Source organism: Apus apus, chromosome 14 (assembly GCF_020740795.1).
Source record: "Apus apus isolate bApuApu2 chromosome 14, bApuApu2.pri.cur, whole genome shotgun sequence".
In the NCBI taxonomy this organism is placed as follows: domain Eukaryota; kingdom Metazoa; phylum Chordata; class Aves; order Apodiformes; family Apodidae; genus Apus; species Apus apus.
The window spans coordinates 7,704,317-7,723,766 of NC_067295.1; the positions used below are offsets into that span (position 1 = coordinate 7,704,317).

The 19,450-nt window shown below is 39.4% G+C and overlaps 1 protein-coding gene across 4 annotated transcripts in view; it reads right to left on the reverse strand.

The window, feature by feature from the left end:
• OTOA (otoancorin) overlaps positions 1-19,130 on the reverse strand; it is a 39,547-nt gene extending 20,417 nt beyond the window's left edge. For 3 of the 4 annotated variants that reach the window (XM_051632134.1, XM_051632133.1, XM_051632135.1), the window contains exons 1-18: positions 18,434-19,130; positions 15,376-15,459; positions 15,006-15,034; positions 14,884-14,914; positions 14,765-14,792; positions 13,788-13,875; positions 12,278-12,409; positions 10,637-10,872; positions 10,312-10,415; positions 7,425-7,531; positions 6,848-6,987; positions 4,374-4,497; positions 3,778-3,993; positions 3,082-3,249; positions 2,626-2,766; positions 2,001-2,056; positions 1,504-1,621; positions 942-1,015 (exon numbers count right to left, since the gene is read on the reverse strand). In XM_051632134.1, coding sequence (XP_051488094.1) covers positions 942-1,015; positions 1,504-1,621; positions 2,001-2,056; positions 2,626-2,766; positions 3,082-3,249; positions 3,778-3,993; positions 4,374-4,497; positions 6,848-6,987; positions 7,425-7,531; positions 10,312-10,415; positions 10,637-10,872; positions 12,278-12,409; positions 13,788-13,875; positions 14,765-14,792; positions 14,884-14,914; positions 15,006-15,034; positions 15,376-15,459; positions 18,434-18,533 — 1,976 coding nt within the window. In that variant the 5' untranslated portion in view covers positions 18,534-19,130. Of the gene's footprint in view, positions 1-941; positions 1,016-1,503; positions 1,622-2,000; positions 2,057-2,625; positions 2,767-3,081; positions 3,250-3,777; positions 3,994-4,373; positions 4,498-6,847; positions 6,988-7,424; positions 7,532-10,311; positions 10,416-10,636; positions 10,873-12,277; positions 12,410-13,787; positions 13,876-14,764; positions 14,793-14,883; positions 14,915-15,005; positions 15,035-15,375; positions 15,460-18,433 lie in introns of those variants that run through there. The other variant, XM_051632136.1, reaches the window with a different exon arrangement.
• Positions 19,131-19,450: the final 320 nt, after the last annotated feature.

The following is a 19,450-nucleotide window of genomic DNA, read 5'->3' on the forward strand; positions in this document are numbered from 1 at the left end:
ACAAGCAACAGCCAATTGTTGGCTAGGTAACTTGGTGCTGCAGTTTGTAGAAAGCCTTGTATTACAGTATTTTTGCTATTATTTTAAAATACAGCAATGCTTTTTTTTTTCCAACAGAATCCCTTTCTTACTTTTTTTTTTTCAATTAAAAGTATTTCAGGAAAAGAATAGTTCTTACTCTCTTTTACCCCTTTAACATGTGGGAAGAAAGAAATAAAGAAAAAGGGGAATTAACAAGTTGTACAAGCCAAGGTACAATTTTATTTTTTGTCTGAAGAAAAAAGCTGTCATGGAATAATACTTGGCCACTTACATACTGCAAAGTTTTGGTAACTTACAAGAATGTCTTTAAATACACTGAAATGTTTCCAACTATACAGAGCCATGTGCTTGGGCAGTACCCAACAGCTTTGTCTTTTATGTTCACTCAAAAAAACCCACAAAACAAATGAGCAAGGCTCACAACCTAGGTTGGAAAAATAAATAAATAAAAAAAAGCAAAGAAAAAGATCCAGCACAAACTACATTTAAGTTAGTGATTCTAGACAAATATGCTCAAGAAAACCCAATGAATTAACCCCTTTATTTAGCAGACAGCAGCAACAGTATCAGCAGCAACATCACAAGCTTTTTGATTGTTGCCACATCCCTGCACTCTGGTTCAGTCACTGCAGGGAGTGCTTCAAGGGGGGCTATTTCAAGGATGTAGTTGTGACAAAAATGGACCATATTAAAAGACATCAGATGTGACCAACTTTCACCTGACACAGATTTTGGCTACAGTCAGTGACTGCGTTTTATAAATTAACATTTCCTTGAATAGTTTGTTTTAACAATCTCTTCCTAGGACAGAAAAGGTTATTAAAAAAGTGCTCAGAGGGACAACTCTGAACGTGCTGCTGTGAATGAAGGAACTTCAGATGTAGCAGGACATAACTTACGGAAGCACTAACAAGAGGAAGGGAGGTATAGATGCATTGGAGACTTCCCAAAACTTCCAAGCCAAACAATTCACCTACAAGTAAGAACAGTGTAAGATTTTAAACATTTGGTACTTTTCAGGAAGAATGAAAATACATTTTTTATATTACAGCTTACACATTAGTATACATAAAACTGAGTATTATCTTCAGAGAGCACTTCTCTCTGGCTTTTTACAAGTAATTTAGTTTTCTTCTTGTAGACATCAGAGTTGAAGCATCCTGTATTTGGATGCATGAGAGTATTTGTATATTTTCAAAACCTCTGTTTATACAGATTGTACATGAATTAGTAAGTTAGAAATGTCTTGCCATTTGTAAGTGACAGATGAAATTGTCAAAATGAAGCAGGCTAACAGAGAAATTCACACATAAAAGACTTAAATTAAATATGTTAACAGACAAGTTCCCACATACAGGATTTTGAAAATAAAATGAAAATAGAATTAAGAAATTATAATTTACCAACAGTTTGGATATTGGGTGGTGTGTTTATGTACACAAAGCCTTTTTTTGGTTTTACCTGATATGGAGAAAGCAGATGAAGATTGTTTTCAAAGAACTTAAAATTGCTTAAAAAAAAGTCTGTGTCCATGCTTTCAATGAGTTGACATGTTACTCCTTTCACGAGCTGTCCCGTGCTGGTAAGAAAAGCAAAGTCCAATCTTAATATTTAAGCAAGATCTAGTCCTTAGTCTCCACAACCATATCCTATGATAGTTTCTTGGCCATCTCTCTTTTCTATTTCTTGTAATTGAAAGGGTATTGAAAGTAAAAATGTAACCAAATTGAAAAAATATTACTGAGCCTTTAAATACCAAAACCTCTGCAATGCTTTGATCCCAATTTTGGGATTTGGAGACCCTTTCTAATGAGGAAGGTGAATTATCCTGTGGTACCAAGGACTGAATAAATGTAAGATAGTACAAAACAACCACATAGTGTTTATGTTTACTTCCAAGTCACCCTCATCACAAAACTAGACTTGAACCCTGTTTCAAGAGAGACTACTATCCATACCTGAGAAGGTCAACAGGAGAGTTTTTCTTAGACAGTAATTCATACAGATACAAAGCCTGAAATAAAATCCACCATATTTAAAGTTAACCTTAGCTAATTCATTTGCAAGATAAAATAAGTAGTGCAAGGTTTTTTACATTTAACACTCTTATATACTCGAAAGGCATCTCCATGGTCCAGTTTGGCCAACCAACAGGTTTGGCATCCAGATCTGATTTTCTTCTTCACAAGACATCACTGACTGGTGCTATGGGATCATGTTGAACATGTGCATGGCACACAACCATATAATAAATTAGGTCTTAAGGGACCTCTGGAGAAAAGGTAAAGGGGTGAAGGGCTGATTATACATGAAAATGTCTAGTATACAATAATGGAAAGATAAAATTTATGTCACACAGTCTTGAAGACTTTAAACTCAGCGTATTAATGCTTCTCTTTCTGTAACATAATCTCATAATGCTGCCTAGGCTCTAAGTGACCTCTGGTTGTTTATGTCAAGATATATTTGGGGCAGTTCCATCCTTTTACCTATGTTCCTTGCACATACATATACTACAACACTTTTCCTATTATCCCATCATACTAAATTGCAGCAGAACAGGAACTGCATAATAATTTTTACCTGGCTTCTCCTCAGTTCTTTTTCTTTCATCATGGAGGAGTTATATCCAGTCTGCTTCCATAAATCAGAAAGAGATATTTCTTTAAAAAAAGCTCCTTGTATTTCTTTGACTGATGCAGAAAAATCTCCAGATGCAGCTATCTAAAAAGAGGAACAGATAAATACATGGCTTTTCAGAACTGATGCTTAGATTTACAGGATTTGCCCTTCTTTTATTCTGTGTAATATTACTCTTAAAGAGGATAAAGGAAAAAGATGTCAGTATTAAAAATACCACAGGACTAAGCAAGAGACAGGCTTCAAAATATACTTGGTGTTCAGAGAAAAACACTGGGAATACCAACCACTGAGCTAGGACACACATTTAAGTGACAACATTTTAAATCACATTCTGCATATTTGGTTATTGTGCTCTTGTGCAGAGAGAAGCTGCTACACACTGGAGTTTATAATCACCTTCCTGAGGATCCCTTGCTGCTGTGCAGGCAACAGGTCAGACAAGTATTGGGATGTTGTGCCTCGAATAATCTGAGAAAGCTCCTTTGGGTTCATGCTGTAGAATGACCAGGTGCTAATGCCAGTCACCAATGCACCCATTTGACTAACATTGTAAAATGATAAAACCTGCAGAGAAAACAGCACAAAGAGAGTTTTCCAACTCATGAACAGCAGATATATTTAAAAGGCAAAGTTATTTAAGAAATAAAAAATATTACTGTTGAATATTTAATACATTTCTTGCAATGGGATGTGCTTTCCTCAGATTTCTTTCAGTTCAGACAAGACTGTCCAGGGAACAAATGACACAGTTTTCTCAGATGCTCCTTTTTTTGAAACTCCATAGGGGACTCTGATTCCTTCCATTACAGTATATAAAGTCTGGGATCTCTGATCATGCAAATTCTGCTTAGGGCAGTAATACAGACAAAATAGTGACAGACAACAAAAAATACTGACAACTGCCAAATACTCTTTCTGTAATTAGAGAGTTACTTTAGGAGGTACAGTCTTGGATATTTTTTACTTAAACAGAATTTTGAGACCACTAACAATACTAAAAAGAAGTCTTGTACTAAACTTTTCAAAATCTAGTCATCGAGAAAAAGCCAGTTCAGTTTTAAAAATAGAAGGTAAAGATGTTATCAGAGGTACCTTTTCATAGGAGAGGTATTTACTGGATAAAATCATAACTTGGCTTCTTGCCCACCCAGAGACTTGGTTTAATGTTGCAATAGCATTATGCACTGCTTCAGGTGACAAGGATTCCAGCTGACTTGAAGTCAGTCCAACCACAGCATCTGACAGAGATCCAAGGATATCATTCAACGTCTGGTTGTGCGTGGCAATGTTCAGGAGTTGATATTTAAGCTAAAGTAAATTAAAAAAGCAAGTGGGAAATAAAAATCTACCAAGAACCCACTCCCATTATCACCCAAAACTTTAACTGGAGTTTCTGGCATGGGCACTGGCAAACATTTAGTGACTACACACTTTATAAAAGTTGAAAAATAGAACCACAGTTGTCAAAGGAATATGGAACACGAGGAAACAGAGCAAGAAAAGAATGAGCACTGTGAAACCCTCCCCCAAAATAGGCTTTTATTCTTTGCATTATATGAGTGAGAACTGTATCTCCTAATTTCTTAGACCTCAGCCATTTTTTACTCTTTTCTGTCCAAATTCAAGACAGGAGTCCATCTTCCTCTGTTTTCAGGATTAGGTTAGGCAAGAAGAAGCATTGTACCCACCTTCTGAACCTCAGCCTGGAAACCTCTCAGTTGATTGCACTTAATCATTTGATGAAGTAAAGCCCGGGCCACATCAGCATCCATCTTTTCCATGTCATCATAAAAGCAAACCAATAAACCTAGCCTATAGAAAAGAAAATACATTAGCTAAATTCTGATATAAAAGATGTAATTCTCAGGAAATTGAAATATAGTATGGTATGCTCTACTTGTGCTCAAAACTTGAGTCATTTGTCTGTCACTAGTGCCTTAAACTGCAATCTTTAAAACTCCACATGGCCTGAAGTTGGAGTCTGAGACACATTCACTGTTCTCTGTATTCAGCTGAATTCTGCCCAGATCACCTGTGCTTTCAAAAATTTACCTTTCCCTGTTCTGTTTGTCTGTGGCTGGATTCTCCCACATAATTACTCCACTGCCCTTAGCAGAATTTGCAGTATAATTTGTGTTTTGAAAAGGACAGAGGGATAAATAAGTCTCTAGAAGTGGCTTGCTGATTCAATCTGGATTGATTGGATGTTTTGTACTCTAAACCCTGCTTGGATTTCACAGGCAACACAATTCAGAGCAGCAGCTAGGACATTATATAGTCTGTCATTTCAGGTTTAAACAAAGCCTGCTGTATTTCACATCAAACATATGACTGGCTGATGGATAGAGACCTGTCCAATTCAACACTGGCTAGGAGAACATGTGCTGAAGCCCACTGCCTTGGTTGTGCCAGCACAGCAGTGTGCAAGGCACTGTTGTGAGTCAGATGTGGAGCTCATTCTCCTCCACAGTACCCATCCTGTAATATTAAAGTCAGCATTTCCATCAGCCTCTGCAAAGAGCAACCACAACCATAGCTGTTGGAGAGAACTAGTCATACCACCAAGGGTAAGCACTTGCCTCAGGCCTTGTGCTTATTTGCTGCCATTACCTGCAGTTCTGCAAAGGAGGTCTGAGTTTAGCATCTCTGGACTTTAAATTTCATAGTGATGGTGATGAATTCATTTGTAGGAAGCCTGAACCAATCTCCCTGTCACTGTAAACAACCAGCCTTTGCTTTCGTAATTTACACAGGACAAAGCCTAGCCCTCCTGCTAAAGACTCTTTAGTAATGCCTTGAGGCAGGCATGGGCAGAGTCTAGGCAATAACATCTAGATGTGATCTTAATCAACAGCAGACAATGTTGCGGCACTATCACCAACTCAGTAAAATTCTGCAATGCAGAAAAGCTTAGCTTTTAGTTCCTCTAGTCCCTCAACAACAACAACCTGTTCAGCAATAATACAAAATACTGCTCCAACAGCCCATCTGAATTCATGGGACATCATCAAGCTAACATACAAATCAAAGAAACATCTTCAATTGCATTTTTGTAACAAATAATTACCTTCTGATGCACCGTGGCATAGCCAAGAGCTCTCCATCTCCTTTGGGATTAGCAGCAACGAATAATACTACTTCTTAAAAGTGCATTTAAATCATCAGTATGGTTAAAATGAGTAATATAAAATGTGTTGTAAAAATTGAATATATTAAGGATTACAGAGCATGACATTTCTCTCATCTCTAAGAACGCAGCACTTCTCATAAGAGGTAAAACAATTTTTAAGATTACTGACATTGAAATTTAGAGAGTGGGCACAATTCTCCCTCATCTCCAACAATCAGCAATACTTCATGGAAGTCAGTGAGTTCCATTACAATAATGACAGGAGCTCTGAAGCCATAAAGCATATTCTCCATTAGTTTAAAACTCCAAGGTATCCCCAGGGAGACTACAAATAACTTCAGACAGTGGTATCTTGGGACTAAATACATCCACTTACATGACAGTGTAAATGCAAATGTGGAGAACAGCACTTTCTCACAGGTAGCTCATACCCACTGCGTATTTATGAGTAAGAGCAGTTAATTTTGTTTTTTATTATTGTTAAAATAAGTTCAGTGCTAATTTCACAGCCTTTAAATATGGCTCATCTCTGCCCTGCAGGACGTGAAGGGGACAGCAGGACAGGCTTTACACCTCTGTGTGACCTCTCTTGACACCCATGCCAAATGAAGACTGCTTGCAGTCCTGGCTGGCATAAGCTAAGGGTTCCTCCTTCAATCCTAACATGATTTCCACAAAACACCTTCATCTTCCGTGATTCAAACAGCCAAGTCAACTCAGGTCCCTCGATCCCAATTTATTTTACAGCTGTACTGCCCAGAGCGATGGAACTTTGGATTCCCCAGAAACTGCTGTGGTCTACAGACACCTCCTCACTGTGGAGTAGGAGACAAAGCCTCATCTAGTTAGGCACACCTCCAAGAATTAATAAAGTACCAATTCTTCACTGTTGCTAACCAGGACTGGATTTCAGCTGGAAGGAAAGAGCTATGCCACACCAACAATTTCATCAGCTACTTAGTGTGTTTCTCTTTTCTCCCTACTTAATCGTTCTCTCCCTGTGCAGCCATAAAGAAAGGAAAACAGTCTTGCCTGTAGATAGTTGATGTGTTTCTCATATCAAATCCTGATGAGTTTATTCTTTCCAGGAAAGCTTGTGCAAGCTCTGGTGTGATATCATACACTGTGTCCAACTGCTTTGTTGCATTGTCGTAGCTAATGAATAGTTTTATCTGACCAGTACAAACAAAATCACGTGTCAGGTTTATGAAACAATTACACCAAACAAAATATGTCTGAAATTCTAAATTAATTGACTTCATCCATGTTTTAGAGAAAGAAAGGAGACAGATTTGGATGATACTGTATTTTTGAAAGCAAAGCTGAGTGATCGATTCTCTGTCAAACAATTTGAGAGTCTTCTGTCATTGGTCCCTGCCTTTGGTACAAGCCACGTAAGTCTGATCCAGAGACATTACATATTAATGACAAGCACTTTCAAATTCCAAAAAGAGAAGACTATTTGGTTGACAATGGATTTGGAATCACTTTATATCTAAGTAATTAAAAGATACAAACTTATTTTTCATGCATAAGTTTACATGGTGTTCAATCTGTTTGTAGCTGACATCACTTGACAATGACATATTTAACCACGTTTTATACTTACTTCATTGAGACTAATTTTCAGAATTTCTTCTAAGGGGAGATGGACCATGTACCTTCCCAAAATCCACAAAATGTCTGCACTGACCCACACAGTGGATTCATTGAACTCTGTTTTGTACAAAATAAATACTCATTACAATGCTAAGAAAGTAATTATTTTTCAAGTATGTTGTACCCAGTATATTGTTATTGGTAACTAATTAAAAAAAAATAAATAAATCTGCAAATCAGAAACATCCTCAGCAGCAAGAGGTTCCTCCATTCACTAGATTTTAGCACCACATTTGTATGAGCCCATACATTTTTTAAGGAAAATGAAATAGCTATTCAAGTGTCTCAAATTTTCTCATATGAAAATGATTGTTTTATGTTGGTGAAACAGATAATGGATAAACTACGGGACAGGAAAAATTAAACCAATAGTATTAAATATGGTATAGCACTATTAAAATACAGTTTTTCTATTAAAATGTATTATTTAAGAACACTGGGAATGCATGATACTTTGTAACACTTTATACAGGTTATATATTATTATTGATTATACAACTCATTTCAGCAACATGCAATAGCAATAATGAAGAAAATGAAAAAGCATTCATGGAAATAGGTTGGGAAAAAATACAAAATACCATGTAACTGTTAAAAAATGTCATTATCATGGATATTATAGATATATGTCATCCTCCCAAGGAGTGAAAATGAAATCAAGATGCTAATATCCCTGAGAAAAAAAGTATTTATGGACTAAGTGGGTACTATGAGCCACAGAGACACAGTTTTCTCCATTAGTTATAATTTGAATGGCTCAATATGTGATACTTCTGGATACATTCCTTAGCAGTGTTGATACTCACAACTCTGGTAAAATGAAATCATCAGTGCATTTTGCAGTTTTTAGTACCTGGAAAAAACAGCCTATAAATATCAGACACTGAAGAACTTCACTTAGCAAATGATTTTTTTAAAAATACAGATCTAACTGAGACAAGATGATGCTCCCAGCAGACCTGTGTGTTAGGCCTCTGTTTTTTGAAGTGATATTACCTTCCATTACCAGGAATATTAAAAGAGTTGAAAGATATGATAGAAAAGTTATAAAAAAACTAGCACAATTTATGGATGTTGACTGTGGCCTTTAGCAGAACAGACTTGCAGTTAACAACCACGGTAGCTGTGATCCCCAAAAGGTTTTTTGTCATTTTAAAATAAGGTACAAAATCAAAAGTTACAACCTCCCATTTTTGCAAGGGCTACCACCATGCCTCATCTCTGAATACCTCAGTGTTTTTAATACAAAACATGTAAGAATTGGCTGAATGGCAAAGACATTTTGTGAAAGATTTGGCTCTTAAGGTATACAAGCCACATGTCATCTCCTGCTCATCCAGTGATCCAGCTGCAGGGACTGCCTGACACCATGGGGACAAAAAAGCCCTCTGCATTTCTGCAGGTACAATGGAGACACAGTGATGAGCTCTCTGTCACCAGAACCATCAGAAATGCTTGGGAGGTGGCCCTGTAAGCACCACAAATATGAGGCTTCTTTTGTGTCTCCTTTCTGCTGAGTTTCAGTGAGGAAGCTGCTGCTTCTGCAAGAGGGCTGATCCCTTTCCCAGGTAGTCCCAGTGCTACCCACATACTGAGTGAATAAATCAGAGTACTGCAGGACTCCTCTGTTGTCCTGCATTCCATGTTGCGACTCATGGTGTACAGATATACTTGAGTGAGCTTTACTTGGATGTTGGTAGCAGTGCAGTTGTGCCTGCTCAGGGCTGATGGGTTCTGCAGCTCATACAACCAGAACTGGCTGGTACTCAGTGCACACCCAGACCCACATCAGAAGTCCATTCACCGTATCTGCCCTGCCTTCATTTGAAGCAGCAACCAGGACAGAAGAGAGGCGTGGTAATTCACAGTCCCTCCTGAGCTGGGTGATCTTTTACAAACTGAGGTTTTACTGATGTTAGACACACAACCCAAGATGTCTGATGCTTAGGGATTTTCCCAGGGCTGCAGAGAATCATCAGACAAGTTCTGCATTTTTGCTTCCCCAGTAAAGCACTGTCAGTAACACCACCTCTCAGCAGCATCGTGAACTTCCTCTCTACAACGCAATGGGTTACTCATATATTTTGAACTGGCAGAAGTCCCAGGAGCCATACTTTCTCCACTGAAGGAAGCAGGCATCTTGCCTTGAATTTCCAGGAAAAGAGGAAGAAAACAGACATCTAAAAATCTACAGTGCTCTCACAATAGCACCACTGAGATGTACAGTGAAACCTAAGCACCAGCTCTCATGTGTCATCGCTGCTCTTGCTTTACAGCCCCCCTCGTGGAGGTTGTTCTGCACTGTCCCAGCTGTGGCACATCTGCTTAAGACACCTTAACAAGGCAAACAGATGTGGTAAAATGCATAAAACCAGGATGAATTAATTTTGTTTTTATCTTGTCCCTTTTCTGAACCAGTCAGTGCCACGTGCAGTAGAACTTTCACAACATCCTGCATTTCTTTTGCATTTTTTAACAGTGCATTGGCCAATGTTTTCTGAGACAGATCTATTTTTCTAGTCTGAATAGGTCAGAAGTGAACAACACACTTGTGCAGAGCACCTGACAACTGTATGCTCTTTAACTCTTAGAAAAAGGACCAGTACAGAGACTTTGTGTATAGCTTTGTACTGAAGAAGAGCATCTTTGGAGAACTATTTGCCATGAATAACAATCCATTATCTTTACTGTATTCTGGAGCAAAGGTATTCAAGACAGCTACTCTTAAACAGACCTGTGTTAAATTTGGGAAACAATTCAATACAATGGGCAGGCCTTTTGCTGACAGTTTTTCCTCTTAGGATAAGCAAGAAGAAAATACTTTGTACATAACATACCACTCATATTGTAGGATTTTTGTAGAATCTGCTTCATCCAGCCATACAGAGCTCTCTGTGTATTTGCTGAGGTTTTGTCATAGAGGTCTTTGAATACTGTTGATCTAAGTGATACAAGGGCATGTTAATTCACCAATAAGTTAACTTTTCCTAAATTATTATTTAAATAGCACATGTGGACAAATGTCTTTAGAAACAGTAACACATAAGCAGAAAGCTGTATCTGGAAAATAGGCTGAGACTACATAGTAACCTCTTTTTAAAAGTATATATAGTCAGCAAATACTACACACTATTAGTTGTGTCTGGAAAATAAATGACTTACAAGTTTCTGAAAGCATCCTCCTGCAGAATGTTTGGGAGGCTCTCAACGACCTCAGGTTGGAGATAGTTCACTGCTGACATACGCAAAACCTGGCTTAGGATATCCACACAGTCCAAAGCACTCAGAGCCAGAAAGCATTTATCCAGTGTTACAAGGAACAAGGTCCTGTTTACCCCTGGGCTTTGAAAAATTCTCTCTCTAGTCTTATCCCAGTCAAAGACAATACTTCCCATTTCCTGCAAGCAACAAAGAATTAAAAGAATGCCTCTCTGACTAATTCAATGTATTGTTCATTTCAAGGTCTGACAGAAAGCACTCTACAAAAACATATGGTGCTGCTCTCATGAAAAATAGCTGCAAAATACTTCTGGTTGCATTACTTCAGCTAATTCCTTTCTGGCATTGGACAGAGACCAGCTTGAATCTTTTGACAAAATCAAAATGAAAACCAGAAAAAATAATCCAAATGGCTGCTGAAGCTATATTGTGTGCTTTCATGAAATAATTAGTTGCTTGAAAAATGAAAGGATATTGGAATTGAAAGGGTATTATTTCATACATAATTTAATATGCAGACACCTCTAGAACAGACCTTCCCCATGCAGTATTTCTTGCACCCAAAAATCCCTTCCAGAAAATGGGGCAACAGCATATAGGGAATAAGGACAGGCAATAAAGTCACCCTGCTTAGGAGTGGATTATTAGGTTGCTTCATCTAAAGTGCCAACATGTCCAGGGTAGCCTGTTCAGAGCTGATAGTCCCAGGCCTGGTGATTTGTTCATGCAGTTTTATCAGTCCTAGAAGAACTGGGTGTGGTGTTTGAGAAGACAAAATTTACAGTTTATTGAAAGGGCTTCTGCTCCACTGCTCTGGCTCCCAGTGTGTTATGCACACCTGTCCTGTGTGCTTTGGCAGCAGGAGCTGCACCACCATTGTTTGAACAGTGGATTATACAGTGTTTGTTCTGGGCAGTCACCTCATGGCTCTGGGAAATGCTCTTCCTTTCTCCCAGATTAATCTCCACCCCTCAGAGATACCCATGCTGGAGGCCCTTTGTCCTGGCAGGGAAGGTGCCAAGTGTTCTCATACCTCAGGCTGTGATCCCACCCCTGCAGTGGAGACCCTCTCTGCAGCACTCACTGACTTTGAGAGAGACTTTTAAGATAGGTGACACAGAGAACACACCACAGAGGCAAGCAAATGATGTTATGCAGCCTCCCCTCCAAATTGCCTAACAATTTGCTTACACGGTCCCATAACTAATTAACAAGATAACTAATTTAACTTTCTTTAGTCATCTTGGCTCTCTTTCTAAGCACTCGAGAGAAGTAGATACTCCCTGAGAACAACTGGTCCTACCTACCTTAGGTATTTGCATGGGAAGGTAAATAATTCTCTGGAGATGTGTTTCTCTCCACTGATTACAGAGCAAATCCAGAAAACTGCCTTGTCACCAAACTTTTAGGCAAGAAGAATTAAATGAAATAAATCCAACCTAAGACAAGGGGCTCCTGGAATACAACCCAAGCCAGCTAAGTAATTGCATGACATGCACTAAGACACCCCCAAGTCTGGCCCTTTCCTATTTGTCTAAACTGTTGACAGCAGCTTTTATTTTTCACAAGTGCAAAGTGACTTACAAGATGGTCCTTTCTGCTGTTGAAGAGATACTTCATTGCAGTTTGGAACTGCTGCTGATCAAGCTGTTGAAATTCAGACAGTAGTTGCCTAGGCTGGTATAAAAGGTTCTTCAGGTAATTTTGTATGGATATCTGAAGTAAAGGAAAATATATGTAACAGACATAAAACTCAAACCATTGCATTGGGGGCATGTTATACTCCCTGAAAATCTCTCCTTAAGGAGGGGTAAAAGTGCTTAGCTCCCATATTCTCTGTGTTGTCAATGACTAGAATCAGTATACTCAACACAAACTGTAAACAAAAATCACCTAAATGTAAATTTGAAAGACAATAAATTTAAAATCCTATTCTTGGCTTCCTATGTGAGTCCTCTCCAGCAAAACAAAACAAAAAATGCCTCAGTTTCTCACTTCATAAAATAAGAGTAATAATGCTTTTCTCTCACAGCAGAACTGTGAAAATGAACCTTTTAAAGAGCTCAGAAAAATCAGGTACTGTGTGCATATAATTTAACTTAAAAATAGGAAGGAAACGTGCAATTAGTCGGGAGGAAAATTCTGTACCAGGTCATAAGGCAAAAATCTCTCACATCAAACTGCATAACCAGTTAGCAATCTTGTGCCTGGTTTGAAAATCTGAGGATTGGAACATTGGAACAGAAAGCACTCTAAGGCTCATTAACACCAGAATGGAGTAAAATTCCTTCTAATTCCTGACAGAACTGTGCCAGAATTGGCTTGGAATTTGAGTTGAAGCTGTTCTTTGCTGTCTTTGCTTAGCTCACGTTGCCACCAGCAAATAATTAACACAGTCAGGTTCCTCTTGTGTAGGGGATCCAGGCCTTAAAGTGTTAATCAATTTAATCAGTGTCAGCCTCCTGTAGGTTTGGATGAGCTGTGACAGTGAAATGGAGCTTGGGAAAGGTTTGAGTGCTGTGGAGCTGCATGGCTGTGTGTGTAGGGAGAAGGAGAGTTCAGATTTTGATTAGCATGGAACAGCTCCACTTCAACCTGCTAATAACTAATCAAAATGACCAGGGATAGAGAACAATAACATTGGCAAATTGTCACTGTGGAAGTGACATAGGAAAAAACAGTTCAGAGGAGCTTTAAAAGGTGGATGCATTTTGTAGGATACCCTGGAGACTCTCATTCCATCAGAAGCAGTGCAAACTACAGCCATGGTCAAAGTCTGGCAGAAATAAGCATACTGGTGTGTATACACTCAATTTAGGAACAATCACTGAGTCTCAAAACTCCTATTTTTTGCTTTCCATCAGAGGAGAAGCAAAAAGCAAAAAAACACCCTTACTATTTCTGCCTTGCATTCTAGTGCAATGTTCGGGAAAAAGATGACACAAAAAAGTTATTCCTATTTACTGCTCATCTCCTACACTGTAGATCTGTTAGTTACCCCTATTATTAAAAACCTAGTTTTGAATATAAAGATAGGCTGCTTTTTAAATTCCTTTTAAAGTAAGAATTTTCATTCATTTTAAATGGCACAAACCTGTAGGCTGCTAAGAGTCAGTGAAACTTCCTGGGCATGAAAATATGCCATGACTTTTGTAAGTATATCTGCTGTCCAGACATCAGAACTGTAGAAAACAGGACCAAAAATGCCAGTAGAAGAATAAAACATGTAAAATAGCAGATTACAAGACAAAACAAGAATAAGAAAAACAAACTGTTACTAACACCATGAGTATCCAGCTTTTTGGCCTAACAAGACTAAGAGCAGATCTGTTAATGTGTGGTTCAACGAGGAATGGAATTAATAAGTTATCGGTTTTTTTAATCTAACTCCATAACCACCCATAATAATCACATATTCCCATTAATACCATCTCCAAGCATGAGACAACTGTGCTGGGGTTAGTCTGGAGCTATAGGTGTGCTTCCTGGCACCCCATTCTGCCTGTTCTCATCTGCTTGTACAAAAAAAGTACAGTGACTCGTGTCTGCTGCCTCTCCCTCAGCAGGGTCAGTAATTTCACTGTCTTCACACAGCCACTGTTTTTTCTCAGAACATGTAGGAGTTGGATCGACCTTGAGACTTATATTGCTCTTTCAAATTTAAACTAGATTAGCAAATAATTCAAAAGTTGCCAGGATCTAGAAGAAGTGGGATGGGTGGGGGATGGAGCAGGACTGAAAGTGGAAGATGGACAGGAAGCTGGAACCCTAATTTTCATAAGAAGTCATTCTGGAGCATGTGAACAAAGTTAATCATAAAAACTTTTGACAACTGTAGTAGGTGGGTTTTTTTGTCCTTTTTTTCTTTTTTTTTTTTTTTTTTGCTTTACCATGAAAAACAGCTTCTTCCTTGCTAAGAGGAAATACTCCTCACAGGAGATCAAAATCAATGTAATCATATGTGCCAATTTAATTCTATCCATATTGTTGCAGTTTCTGTGGAAATGAAACAGATCATACCTCAAGTGCAAGATAATACCAAAATTCAAGATGGTGACAGTAATACATTACCTCTGAAAATGAAGTATATCAAGGAGGGCTACACATGAAAAATGGAACATAAAAAGTTATGGTGAGATACTTTTAAAATTCCTTTTGGAAGCATAAGTGGGAACAATTTTGTACATTACCATTCAGATACTTCCCAGTTATTATTTCCTCCTAAGGAAAAAATGATACATGTATGTAATAAACTATTATTTTTAGATTACAATATAAAATGTTAGTAGAGAGATAAAATAAAAATACTAACCACAGCTTTGTGTAATAATGGAGGCAAATCTGTAAAAGATTATCCTGTTACTAAAAGTTGATTTGTTTTACCAATTCAACTGTTATACAAAAATACATGTGCTGTATGCAGTGAAACTATATAAGCGATATACTTTATTTATAAGCATTTAATGCAGTTTTGATTAAATATATGCACAGAAAACCAGTGAAAATAATAAGCTATTAAATAATGAGCAATCTTGGTTAAATTCTTTGCTGGCATAGCTCCATGAAATCAAGAGAGCAGAGAAGATGGTCCTGGTTACTAAACAGCACTACATCTATTTTACTATATACAGCTTCTTCCATCCACCCAACATTCACTGGTCATGCAGGAGTTCAGGTCTTACCTTCAGTGTTCTGACTGTGTGTAATCTCAGCATGATTCATTGCTATCAATAAGAAACATATCTTCAAAAGTCTGGACATTTCTTCTAGTGTTTATTAGAATCAGAAGATATTTGGATTGAAAAGGAAAATAACAAGAATGGAGTCACAAGGCAATATTGACCCAAAACTTTCATTGCTATAAATCAGAGACAGCTTAAGCTACAGAGTACAGATAGAGATGAGAATAATCTAAAAGTGCTTGCTCCAAAGTTTTAAATTTAGATCTTTTTCCAGGATATATATTCTATGCAAATACAAGTCTGCCAAGTGTGCATGTGCAGCCAGATTTATTTTTCTTTTACCAAGTAGCTCTTTTAATTTTCTTCCCAGTAGCACAATTTACTTACTATGCCACAATACACCTGAACAGGACTTAAATGGACTTTTGGTAAAGCAAACAAACAAATCCTTTTACACTCAAGATAAAATGGAAAAGAAATAGAGCGAATGAAAAATGAAATAGTAAAGAAGCTCCAAACAAACCCTAAGCTTTTTCTAGCTCGTTAAGTTGCCTGCACAATTACTGCAGACTAGGTCTGGGACCCTCCGTTTGCAGCTCTCTGAACTCAGACCGTGAGAGCTGAACTCAACCACTGTTGCCCCATGTCAGCACAGGGTGCTCGAGGCAGGGGGGGGGGCAGGAGGGCTCCCATCCCCTGCCACTCTGCAAAAAGGGGGAAAATGTCCTTATGCCCCTCTGAAGCAGAAGGAAAGTGGCACATTTGGGAAACAGAGTTCAGGACTATGACACTTCAATTGAGTGGAACAAAGCTCTAGTCTTTGTACTCATGAGGAGTGTGCCATCAATTTGCCATCATCAGCTAGGACATAGTTTCTATGGAAGTATGTGTTTTAGTAGCTCTTGCTATCCTTGCTGCTCTGTGCTATGCAGCATAAAGACTCCTGAAAGATAAATTGGCTGAAAGGGCAGTAATGGGATACCTGGAGCTTTTCACCAGTGTGTCACTGATTCTCATACAAAAAACACTGACAGTCTCACAGTTGTCCTATATGAAATGAGTTTGTTGCTTTCTGTCTAGCTCCTGAAGGACAAGGATACACACTGCAGTAATGCAACAGGATGGAAAAGCAGTGGAGCCTGAGCGGGTCTCGCTCACGCAGGTGTTTCTGCAGCCAGGTCCCCTCTGCAGTGCTGAGGAACACAAGCTGCTTTCATCCACACTGCAGAGAGGATTTTCTGCCTCTGCACCCCTCAGCCTGGCCCTCTGCCCGGCTGTGAGAGTCACCATCCCCACAGGTAGAACAATTAATTCATCTGAGATACTAGATGATGCCCTGCTCTACAGACTGCAGCTTCTTACACTGGGATTACTCTGATTTTAACAAGTGACAAGGAGGGCCCCACTGGCAAACTTCACTTTGACCCTGAGATGACCTTGTTAGTTTTTTTTCTCCTTTTACTTCAGTTCACGGTCTTATTTCCAACCACACTTAATTTCTGCTTTTTTTTTGTTGGTGAATTTGGATCGATTCTCTTAAAAAAAAAAACAAAACCACAACAAAAACGTTCTCCACCACAGCTTGAATTACAGATACAGATGTGAACATCTGATAAGCGCAAACGCCTTTCTCAGATTGTTTAATCTCATGTATCAGCAAGGTACTCTTTTATGAAAATGTCTATCAACAGACTCTAGCAATACTTCAGTCTACTGGAAATACTTAACTCCAGTCTTGTAACAGGAGTGACTCAAACTGATGGATGATGACAAATTTAAGCATTAGACTTTGAAAAGCTATAGCTTCTGTCCTTTTTCTTGCACACACTGAAACCCTTTTCATCTACTCTTTTGGGAGCACCACAGTACACATCTCTTATTCAGACATATCTGGTTTCCTAGACAATGAACTTTCTTGTGTTTGTTTCTGCCTTTGCCCTATTAATTTTCAGTAAGGTTTGATTACTCTACATAGTTTAAATCATGCCACCAGTGTCAATCCTGATTTGTTTATTCCAATTCATTCACTTTGATTAAGGAATGTATTTTAATTAAAGCATGTTAAAGTAGCATTTAAGGAGATTAAATGCTAAGGAAAGTGCTTTTTTTCCTGACTAACTCCAGTGAGGAGCTAGGTGCAGAAAAGTCTGCTGTGAAATAGCCTTGCTTGATAAGACAGCCTGCAGGATGCAATAGTTCCTTTTGTCAGTGAAACTAATCTTTGCAGTTCACTGCAGCTTTTAGACAATCCCATATATACCTGTGGGGATCTTTTGCAGATCCCATCCAGCACTTCCTGATGGATCATTCCTTGCATGATGGCACCATATGCTGTGATCAGATCTCTGAGATGTGACCATTGCAGTATTCTGGTTGTGAGAAGCTCCCAGACTGCCTCCTCCTCTTGCTCCCTAAGCCGCCACTCTTCCATGTAAAGAAATCCTAGACATTTTATCACTCACTTCAATGCAGCAGGTACCTTATCTGAAGCTTGATAACCACAGACCTAACCTTATAATCACAAGTCTTGCTGATAAGCCCTTGCACCACCAGTGCCCATCCTCCCCCTTGCAGTCAGGCTTACAGCACCTCCGGAAAACAAGCCCTACATGCAGTGAGTGAACCCTCACGGCGTTTGGGCTGGAAAGGGAGAGAGGGAAGCACGGCGAGGGCAGAAGAAAGAGATGAGAGCCAGGGTCCCGCTGCACTTTACCTGCCTCTGCTGCGTCTCCTTCCCCGCTGGCAGTGCAAGGAGCAGGGCGGCCCCAGCCAGGGACCCCGGGAGCAGGGGGCAGGGCCTGGGGCCAGCACCGCCTCACAGCTTCAGGTGTCTGCTGGCAGCACCGGCCTTCCAGCCGGAGGGGAGGGGAAAAGCTTCCTCTGCTGAGGGGAACTGACGGTGAGGGTCTGCCGTCGCAGGCTGACGGCGATGCTTCCCGTCCCAAGGTGGAGAGAGCTCACTTCGTTGCGTGGGGTGCTGCCCAGCTCCCCCACACCTCCCCACCCCGCCGGGCAGGTGCCCCCGGGCTCCGCAGAGCCGAGTACAAACGGAATGTACCTGGGGTCACCCAGCAGAAGGGGGACGTGGTTTCCAGGAGATGAAGTTGTTCCGACTTTGTGTTGGAAGTTTCTGACGAACTCATGCCTTTGCGCAGCATCTCCTTCCTGCGGTGCAACACCTTGACAGAACAGATAGGTTAGTTAGTCTCCAGGGCAAACCACTGCACATCAGTGAGACTACCAAGGTGTGACTTCCACACTGTCACCCACAGCAGGACAGGGACAGCAGAGGGACATGGCAGGTTCTCCAAGCCCAGGAGTAATGTATTTTGGACATTGGACTTGCAACAAACACTTGTCCCCTTGGATGACATCTTGAAGTATTTCAGGCAATTTAATCAACTACTGGACTAAACAATTTCTTTGCATGGCCTGTGTGAGCAGACATTAATTGCACACAAATGCACTCTCAAGGTCTGGAAAGACAAAGAAGTCTCTTCCCTGGCACAATGAGCCACGCTAAGTTCCTTCCTCTGCAAGGAACACTGATTTACAAGTGTAGATACAGTCCCTCGGGGTACTCTGTACATTCAACAGGACCAGGCAGGTTTTGGACCCTGCTGAATACGGTCCCTTAGAATTTAAGCTTACTTTTTCCATATCTTTTCCCTGTCATTGCTCACATTTTACTAAGTGTTTTAATTCCTCCTCTCAAGTGTAAGAATACTTGTTTAAATAGAGGGCACAAATTAGGAAATAAGAAAAAACCCTACTGTTATTTATGGTGCACCTTCTGTCCCCAAACCTCTCAAAGCTATTACAAACCTAAGGACTAAAAGATAGGAGATGTGAAATGCATAGTCTCTTGTGTGATTTGCAACCTGTGGGATTAAAACACTTGAGTATCTTTGAAGGAGTTTGTCTTAACATATATTTGCTACAGAAAGCTAAATTCACTACACATCAAGAAACCTATTTTCCCACTAGTAGATGAGTATGAATGAAGGTAACACAAATTAATGGATTCACTTCAGAGCATCCATAGCTCATTTTTCAACAGACAAACCTGACTGTA